Source organism: Pundamilia nyererei, unplaced genomic scaffold (genome assembly GCF_000239375.1).
Source record: "Pundamilia nyererei isolate P.nyererei 1_Seehausen unplaced genomic scaffold, PunNye1.0 scaffold00081, whole genome shotgun sequence".
Taxonomy (NCBI): domain Eukaryota; kingdom Metazoa; phylum Chordata; class Actinopteri; order Cichliformes; family Cichlidae; genus Pundamilia; species Pundamilia nyererei.
The window spans coordinates 446,369-456,838 of NW_005187482.1; the positions used below are offsets into that span (position 1 = coordinate 446,369).

At 45.2% G+C, this 10,470-nt stretch overlaps 1 protein-coding gene across 4 annotated transcripts in view; it reads left to right on the forward strand.

Annotated features, from left to right (window-relative positions):
- Positions 1 to 10,012, forward strand: part of grin2ba (glutamate receptor, ionotropic, N-methyl D-aspartate 2B, genome duplicate a) — a 139,613-nt gene extending 129,601 nt beyond the window's left edge. For all 4 annotated transcript variants that reach the window (XM_005737969.2, XM_005737971.2, XM_005737970.1 and 1 more), the window contains one exon: positions 5,136 to 10,012. In XM_005737969.2, coding sequence (XP_005738026.1) covers positions 5,136 to 7,418 — 2,283 coding nt within the window. In that variant the 3' untranslated portion in view covers positions 7,419 to 10,012. The remainder of the gene's footprint in view (positions 1 to 5,135) is intronic.
- Positions 10,013 to 10,470: the final 458 nt, after the last annotated feature.

Sequence of the window (10,470 nt, forward strand, 5' to 3'; positions counted from 1 at the left end):
CTGGAAAGAGGGAAGTGCTTTATTGGGGTGACAAGATACTTTGACGCCCTTAAGATAAGATAGAGTCTGATAAAAACTTTTTAAGTGAGGAGAAGGATTTTAAACTAATTCTAAATTTAAAAGGAAGCCAGTGAAGAGAAGCCAGTGTGGGAGAAACATGCTGTCTTTCTAGTTCCTGTCAGTACTCAAGGTGCAGCGTTTGGATCAACTGACAGCTTTTCAGGGAGTTTTTAGGATTTCCCTATAATAATAAATCGCAACATTCACCCTAGAAGTAATAAATATATGAACTAGCTTCTGAGCATCAATATGAGACAGGATATTTCTAATTTTAGAGAAACTGCACAAATGGATATTCGTTCGCTATATAAGAACACAGAGGGACATATTCTGGTCAAAAATAACTCAAAAATTCCTCACAGTTTGGTGTAGCGCCCTTTTTGCCACTTATTTCACCCAACAACAGCCAGCAAGCAATTGCCTAAAAGTTTGGAAATATACATTTTTTCCCTGTGGTTGCTAGATGGTTGCCAACCAGTCTCTAGGCCCATGTAACTGAGCCCTTAGCTTGTATTGGCAACAAGGCAATAATACAACAATATGCTTAACTTACAATATAAGGCCTCAATTAACAGAGTTTTAAGTTTTTTACAACGATGTCGGGGGTGCAGCTCCATCTGGTGGCAGATGGCTGCATAATATATTGGACACAACAATTTACTGGTATTGTGCATCAATTAAAATGTAAACAATTAGATTAAATGACTAGTACCTCTTGAAGGCTTAGCCACTAGTGATAACAGTTTCCACAATTTTCTTCATTGTAATAATTATTATTGTCAGCTCACAGGTATGAATGACAGCAGCCAAAACAGTACAGGTATTTGGTCGTGGAAAGGCTGCTCTAAAGTAGGTGGTACAAGACATCCAGCTGGCTATAATTCAAATTAACCTCTGCGTAACTGAATCGTCCTCGTCTGTGAAGTCACCATCATTACTCATTACTTCATTACTGTCTCTAATGGCTCACAAATGAAGGTGCTTTACTCTTTAAGGCCTAAGAGATTCTAAAAATTCAAAGATGCATTCCACTTACCCAAATCAAACTACCGCTGCCAAAGTACACACACACATATAGAGAGAGCTTTCTCCTTTACTTTTGATGCCTTGGCCTTTCTGATGCCCATGAGGTAAATATTTACAAAATACTGAGCTGAAATCAATACTTCACTCAACAAAAAATCAGCCACGGAACCGGAGAGGGTAGATTACCGGGTCCCAGGAGACCAAAGTCACCCCCAAGGTATTTGATTTGCATTCCAATTGTTTTGACATGGCTCCGGTGTAATTCACTGTGCGCCTGTGAAGGTGAAACACTGCATGCTAAACCACGTGGCTAATTTACAGCAGAGAAGCCACACACTGCTGCTTTCTGCCTCCATTTGATATGCTGTTGTGGTGCTGGGTCGGCTTGTGCCAAGAAAACAAGGCTTTGTATTTTTTTAAAAAAGGAGAAAAAAGTACCCCTCCTTGCTCTCATATTCCGCTCCAGTGCTCAACTTTGATTATTTTGTGTGGTGTTAATTTTGCGCCTGTGCTGTAGCGTCGTTTACGCCTGTCCGTGTCTGTTTTTTTGTAGAACGAGCATGGCATACTTGTTGCTAAAATGTCAGCCGATTTCTCCTTTCCATAGACAGGCTGGTTGTTGTTGTTCATTATTGCATCATTACAATTTGTATGGGAACCGGATCAGAGACCAATTAGGCTTTGTGTAACATTCAGCGATTGCTCTCATTTACAGAAATTACCGGCGTCTTTGCTGCGATGTGACAAAATAAATGAACGCTGTGTGTCCGCAAATACAGCCAGATGATTCAGCATGTTAAAATATTCAGGGGAAATATTCATCGATTTGCATGTGTAGCACAGATCACGGGAATTGTGGAACAGTGGAAGCTGCTGTTTATTATCTTTTGGCCAAGACGTCGCATTGTCTCCTTCTCATTTACTTGAGTGTTTTCTCTCCAGCCGTGTGCTTTCTCTTCCCTCTTTTTCCTCTCTTACGCTGCCACTCCGATTGATTCCACTTTTTTAATTTCACAGCATAATCCAATAAACCTTATTGTTATTGCAGCAATTAACATTTAAGCTCGGCGGTGTAAAAAATGAGACATCTGCCACGGCTGGTGTGAGTCACGTGGCTCCGGTCATGGCTTCACGGTCGGTTAGCGCTCCCCCCCTCGGCAGATCTGTGAGCAGTTCTCCCCCCGGCTACCTGCTCCTCCAGGTCCCACCTGGATCACTGAAACAAATTAATTATATTGATTTAAAAGCCTCTAATGACTTAAGAACTGTAAATGTATTAGAGGTTTAATCGCTCCACTTTTCACAGGCCTCAGATCGCGTCATGGCTAAGTTCGTTTGCATTAAGGAACACATGCTTACAGCACGCTCAGGCTGTATTAAATTATACGCCGCTACCTGTTCAGACGCTGTTCTATTCGCAATCAGGAGCTCTTATAGATTTTGATGTGATACCTTGGATTCTGAGGAGTTCTCTGGCCGCCGTTATTTCTTCTACACATCCTGACCAAACAATCAGCTACTGTGGAACCAGCCCTGCCAACTGTTACTTTATGTGGGCCTGCAGAGTAGACAAAATCTGCTGGTGAAGATTAAGCATGCAGTCTCGTCCTAGACTCAATGCTTCTCATTCTTTCTCTGACTGGTTGCTACTGCTTATTCATGCATAAAAGAAATGCAAATATTTATCTCGATCTCGCCCTGTAAATCGTTACAATGTTAATTTTACCCTCCGCTATCAGGTTAAGTGCTAATGAGGGAAGCTTGCCAGCAAATTAAGCTGAATGTCGCAGAAAAAAAATCTTCCCAAAAGTTGATTATATCATAGATGTCACGGGAGGGAGGATGTGACAGATTCGGCAGCAGGTGGGGTGTAATCAGAACAATAAAATAAGAAAAACAAAAGCGATGAAGGGATGACTAATTATACAAACAGCCAGATGGAAAAAAGGAAACACAGATGACATCGAGAAGGACCGGATAAACATTAAAAGATGGTTCTGAGTTGGGGGAAAAGAAAAGAGGAATTTCACAAAGGTGGGCGTGTGCGCTTTCCTGAATACTGTTGAGTCATTTTGTATTTATATTAACCTCTTAGTTTTAGCCACTGTCAAGCTTTGCGTACTTGGCTGTTAACCGACTGTGAAATTAAAAGAAGTAATAACATTATTTAAAAAGAAGAATGAGGGATGAAGCCTTTCTGCTGCAATGCAGCCACTGTCCATGTAACTAATCAATTACTAGAAACAAGTGGCTTGGGAAAGGAAAAGTCAGGCTCAGGTGATGATATTGTTGGGTAAAAGGAGGAGAAGAAGAAGATCTGACATCCAAGACAGACTTCGCCTTATGACGGGACCTTGACCTCTGCAATGGGATGATCTTTGATCTCTAACAGTGGTTCCCGTCGTCATCTGCAGGGAAAAAAATGAGTAAAATCATTGTCGGGAATTGATCCGATACTTTACAGTCCCCATCTGTCAAGCCTGGTTTGCGCTCTGCTGTACATCCATTTTTATCTGAATATTGTATCGTAGATCACTGAATGCAAATGGAGCAGTTTGTCTTTCTGTCACTATGATGCTCAGCTAGTGTCTCCTTGGCTTGGCCTTTCTCTTCATCCCTAATAACTGCCGAAGGATATTGTTCAGCTGAATTCTAATCACATTGAGTAAAAGTATTGATTGGCGGGGTCCAAGGAGTTCTTCCAGCCACTTGGCCTTTATCAATCATCACCCATCAAGGTACACTATCCTCTCTGAATCTTCACACTGTTTGCGCACTCGCACTGCCCCACTTTATTTCACATCAGTGAATATGCCACATTTCTGTATATAAAGGACATCTATTTCCCTTACCGCATACAGCGAGGTGTTGACAGAATCGATACCGAAAGCCGTAGCGTTTTTTTACGTTTGCTTGCTTTGCCGTCTCAAAGTTTTTCATTAAACACACAGACTCTTTTTTCCCCCCCTTCATCTTTTTTATGAGACGACACATCTGATGTCATTGGCTGTTGGTTGTGTTTCTGTGCCATTAACTACCACGAAACATAAATTTTGAATCATATCAGTGCATTTCCAGTTTTGTACCCACTGTGAAGAGATGACATAAAATACGACATTAAATAAGATTGACTGATTGCTGGTGGGTTTGTGTGTTTTTCAGTCGTGAGGCCTGTCCTGTCCTCTCCAGGTAGCTTCACCCCCCATCTTTAAAATAAATCATAAATCTAGTGCCCTTGGTTACCTGGTCTATGTAGACAACCTGGATTGACTGATGTAAAACTTTATCGCTTCTGTCAGATATGTGGGATGGATGGGTGGACACTGTGGCCAAAACACCTCTGTTGGCTTGTGTTACAATTCAATTCAGTTCAGTCCAGTTCAATTTTATTTACATATCACCTTTATGCTGTAAGGTAAAGATCGTACTATAATACAGAGAAAAACCAACAATCAGACGAGCAAGCACTTGGCGACAATGGGAAAGAAAAACTCCCTTTTGACAGGAAGGGGAGGGAGACAGGATAAAAACGCACTGTTGAAAAGAGCCAAAGATTAATAATAACGAATGATTAACTGCAGACTGGCATATAAACAGTGTGAGTGAAAAGAAATGAGTGAGGAAGTGCATTATGGGAAGCCCCCTCCCCCGCAGCCTAGGCCTATTGCAGCCTAACTAAGGGAAGATTTAGGGTCACCTGATCCAGCCCTAAATATATGCTTTATCAAAAAGAAAAGTTTTAAGTCTAATCTTAAAAGTAGAGATAGTGTCTGTCTCCTGAATCCAGACTGGAAGCTGGTTGCACAGAAGACAGGCCTTAAAGCTGAAAGCTCCCATTCAACTTTTAAATACTCTGGGAACCACAAGTAAGCCTGCAGTACAAGAGCGAAGTGCTCCATTGGGGTGATACTATTAGGTCTGTAAGATAAGATAAGGCCTGATTATTTAAGACCTTATATGTGAGGAGAAGGATTTTGCAGTGTCAAATAACAAATGTTTGAAATGTGCACCCTTTAATGCCTCCTCTCACCTGTCTTTCTCCCACACAGGGCATTTACAGCTGTATCCATGGGGTGCAGATCGAGGAGAAAAGCAGCTCTGCATTGAACTCGCCATCAGCCACCATGAACAACACCCATTCGAACATCATGCGGCTCCTACGGACAGCCAAGAACATGGCGTCCCTGTCAGGGGTGAACGGCTCACCACACAGCGCTTTGGACTTCATCCGTCGTGAATCTTCTGTTTACGACATCTCCGAACATCGGCGCAGCTTGGCGGGCCACTCTGACTGCAAGCCACCCTACATGCCAGAAGACAACATGTTTAGCGACTACATCAGTGAGGTGGAGAGGACGTTTAGCAACCTGCATCTTAAGGACAGCAATTTGTATCAGGACCATTATCTACACCACCATGGTTCAACTTTAGGGCTTAGCGGACCTCCTCCCAACAGACCCCATAGTTTGGGTAGCGCTAGTTCTTTGGAGGGCGGCATGTTTGACTGTGACAGCCTGGGTGGAGGGGTGACCCCTATTTTTACCACTCAGCCCTGTTCAGCACTGACCCACAGGAACATGAGCAAGTTTGACCTGCTGTCCGGACAGACTCCTCCCTCGGGCCAGAGCTTCAAGGGAGGCCTGCCCGACCTATATGGGAAATTCTCCTTCAAAGGAGGTGCCTCGAGTTCCACTTACATCCCTGGACATAGCTATTGTCCAGGGAGAGGAGATGATGATGGGAATATACGCTCAGATGTGTCAGACATTTCCACGCACACGGTAACGTACGGAAACCTGGAGGGTAACGCCAAAAAGCGCAAACAGTACCGGGACAGCCTGAAGAAGAGGCCGGCCTCTGCCAAGTCCAGACGGGAGCTAGACGAGATTGAGCTGGGCTACAGGAGGAAACCTTACCACATCAGTCACCACCACTATCACGGGCACCGCTCTGGTTCCCCACCGCTGCTGCCCTCTGAACGCAAGAGGGGTGGCGGAGGAAGCGGGGGAGGTGGAGGAGGGAACAATGATGGGAACTCTTATCTTTTCAGAGAAAAGGAGAGCGTTAGAGATTTTTATTTGGACCAGTTTCGGCCCAAAGATGGTGTCCCTCAGTGGGAACACGTGGACTTGACTGAGGGTCCTGGGAACAGAGATGGAGGAGTAAGTACCTGCACCTCCCTGGTACCAGTGGATGACTTTCTTCAGAGCAAACCCAAGAAGTCTGATTCAAAGAGCGGGGGAGGTTCTGGATTGGCTGGGGGAGAGTGGGAGTGCAGGAACTGTCGGGCTAGTGGGGGACTGGGGAGCAAGCAGATGTCATTGCATGGAGGTGGCTATGGTGGCGGCATGAGTTGTGGGTCCTCGGGAGGGGGAGGCAGTCGTCCCAGCTCCGCAACCTGCATGCGTTGTGAAGGCTGTAAAAAGACAGGAAACCTCTACGATATCAGCGAGGACAACAACCACCTTTTGGAACAGATGGGGGGCGGGGCGGGTGGGGGAGGAGGGGGTGGCATGGGTGCAGGCCCTCAGTCTCAATCTCAGGCACAGCAGAGGCGGAAGAGCGGCGGTTTCGGTAAGCCACTTCGGCGGCAGCACTCGTATGACGCATTTGTCGACCTGCAGAAAGACGAATTGGGTGGGATGGGCAGTTTGATGGGAGGCTTAGGAGGAGGTGGGGGCATGAGCGGTGCAGGCATGGGTGGAATGCTGCCCCCACCCAGAAGTGTTAGCTTGAAGGAAAAAGAACGCTACATGGAGGGCAGCAGCCCCTTTGCGCACATGTTTGAACGCCACGGGGGCTCCGAGAGGGAAAGGGAAAGAGACAGGGACCCATTGTTTTACGGAGGTGAGAGCCGGTCGGGCCTCTTCAGAGGCGGAGATGGTGTCCACCGCCGCTCAATAGGGGAAAGAGACATGAGAGACAGGGACAGGTCTTTGATGGAAGGAGGGGGCGGGGCAGGGTTCTCTTTATCAAAATCACTTTACCCCGACCGGGTAAACCAAAACCCCTTTATACCCACTTTTGGCGATGACCAGTGTCTGATGCACGGCGCCAAACAATATTACATGAAAAAGCAACAGCAGCAGCAACAAGTTGCCAAAAACAGCCGAAGTGACTTCAGGAGCCAGATGAGTGCAACTTCGTATCTGCCAACATCTGCCACGGCGGCCGGGGTGATGTCCAGCGCGACGCCCCGGTTCCCGAAAGAGCTCAGCCTCGGTGGAATGAACCACCACGGTTCCATGCTGGGGGTCGGACCCCCGCGTCCCTTCAACGGAAGCAATGGCCATGTGTATGAGAAACTCTCCAGCATTGAGTCTGACGTGTGAAAGACAAATGTGGAAGGAGGAGCGGAGGCGAAGGAGGGGGGAGTGAGGAGAGCAATAGAGGCGCATCTAGTTCTAGGAGATCAGGGATGACTTTAAAGACGCTGTAGACACACTTTAACCCTAGCCCATATTGAGATGTTAGGATTGGGAGGAGGGGAGGTAAGGGATTAAAGGAGGAAAAGACTGAAAGGTGGAGACTGAAATATAAAATAATGCGTAGAAGTTTTGATTTTTGCAAGAAATAATGGGAAACAAATCAGGACACCCTGAGGAAGTGTGGGATATCGCCCCCTTCTCTCAGAAATGGCCAAAGCTACTACATCCTCCCCTTAACTCAAGTCTACCATTTTCCATCCACCAGTGTGGCAGAAGTCAGTGTACTCGGTCGGCGTCGCGACGAGGCCGACACCTCTTCATAGTCTGCTATGGGACGTGTCGAGCCTGCTGCGATTCCATGGCTGTCTGAAAGGCTCCCTGCTGAGCGCTCACGAGGAAGGACAGCGAGAGCAGAGACGGGATTGAACTGCCCATCTGCCCCAGTGTCACAGCAGAAAAAGTAGATAGGGTCACGTTTGCTGGAGCGGCGACACAGGACGATGACTGCTGCTTCCCCGTCTTTCTCACGCTCAGTCAGGACGGAGACAGCCCTGTCTGTCCATCTCTTTTCGCAATGCACTTCAGTTCTCAATATCTCCTCTTTCTCTCCGCCCCACACCCCCCCATGCTTTTCCTCCTCCTTATCCTCGACGCCAAAAGAGCTGATCTTGTTTGCTGTGAGAAATACAATCAATGAATGATAATAAGATATTCTTATAGAAAAAAATAACAGGGTATAAGAACAACAGTAATACTGATACAGTTGTGAATAACAGAGATGTTTAGTGCTGATTATAATAACACTGCTTATAATATCACTAAGTTTTTACTTGTTTTGTGTTCTCGCCGTAAAATCTTTCACTGCTGTTTTTAGCATCTGTGGTTGCAGTCTGTCGTTCTCAGCTCAACCAACAAGCCAGAAAAACTGATTTTTTTTAAATTTGAAAAAAGAAATATTTGTTTTTGGTTTTCTGTAGAATGCTCTTACTACATCTTCATGCATTTATTTGCTCCTTGTAGAAAAACAAGATCTTGAAGATGTATTTGGAGTCGGCAGAAACACGACACTTAACATTTAAAGGCATCACAAGTGCACAGACGCGCGCACACGTTCGGTTTCTGTCCGTCTGAACTTGTGTTCTTTTGAACGATGACGTGCCGACGGGAGCTGAGGATGCTTGGGAGGAAGGACGTGCCTTAACGGTCTCCGGTGGAAATGTCCTCCAAGTTCACAAGCGGCCCTCGCGCAGCAGCAGCCACCACCAGGACGGACCGGCAGGCTTCATAAAGGCCACTCGGCGTTCTTGGGGTCACATTTATGAGCCAAAACTGCAGTAAAACAAAATCAAAGATTTACAGCGGGTTTTGAGGCAGTGCTGCTGCTGCTGGTGGTGGTTTAGATACAAGATACTGTTTAAGATCTTTTATAACTTTGTAAAACAGTGTATTTCATATGTCAAGTGTGGGCAGCGTTTTATGAGCCACCTGTATTCAGGATGTCCCATTGTCACGGATAGACCGATGAGTCTCAGTTCACAACATTGGCAGCCTTTAGAACACTTGTTTTTATTCAGGTTACACAATGACAGTCATCAGGCACTTAACTTTTTCTCGGCCTCTTCACCGGTATCCTGTCGAAGGCGTTACTTTTCGCTGAGCGGGCCGAGGGGCTCGCACAGTAAGCTTTTGTTTGGACATCACGTGTGATTAATATTTGCGCTGTCGTTTACGTAGGCGAAACGCTGCAAAAAGAAAAGAGAAATGTGTAGGAGGAGTGTTGCCGTCCCGCGACAACAATGCTGATGGAAGTTTGAGCAGAGAGGAAGATGTCTATTTGAGAGACTGGCTGATTGCTTTTTACTTTGACTGATGTACATAGTCTTTTTAGCTGAAGAGGCCTAATTTCTTGGACAGGACTTTTTACTCAGTGTAGGTTCAGGCACTCAGTAGACATGCCTTATCATCCCATTGCCCTCGCCCCCACCCTGAGCTGTCTGATGATGACTCATCGCATTACTGTACAGAACAGAGGGAGCCCTGGTAGTTCTTTAAAGGTCTGATCTTCGATTAGTTGGTGTCAAAAAGTTCAAGGGCTGCTGGAGATTGCGCGGGGAGCGCCGGTCCGAGGAGTGTGATCTTTATCATTGTCGACCACTATATCTTAAGGCACCAGTGGAACGGACTGGGGAGGATATGCACGCGCACACGCGTGGAGGGAAGCGAATCAGGATCGAGTGATAACAGCTGTTCTTTTTTTAAACACTAACTCTGTTGACAACTATTCATAAATTCAAAAACTTGTCCTCCTCCTCTTCCTCATCCCTCGCTCCACAGATCACACTGTCAAAGCGAGACTTATCGAGCTAGCCTTAAATCCGACTCATCTGCCCCCCACACACACCCTCCTAATAAACAGATTGGGATCTCTGGAATTTTTATATGCACACATTTTGAAAGTTCAGGTCAACCATTAAAAGCAAGCTGGTATAGGAAGGAGAACGGCCAACGGGGAGTTGGGGGGGGGGGGGGGGGGGGGGGGGATTCGACAAGGAAATAAGAAGAAGGAGACTTTGCAGTGGGTATCAATCAGCGTTAGCATTAGTATGTTAAATCTTTACCTTGTAAATAATAATATATTTAAAAATCTTTTCACTTTGTACAGTAAACAGACAGACAGGATGTAACTTTCAATATGTTTTACAGCAATTTAAGAAATAAAGAAAACAAACATAAAAACTCGTAAAAACTGAAAAAAAATCACACAAACAAAAATATGCAAAATATAGTTAAGACACAGATATTACTAATCATAAGTGATATAATTGAAGCTCTTTTTTTCTTTCGATCTCATGTTTACTTAATTATAATAGTTTACCAATCAGTATACTGATTATGTTAAGAATTATGCTTTTTTTCCCCTTTTTTTTCTCTTATTTTCACTCAAAGTGTCAGAGGA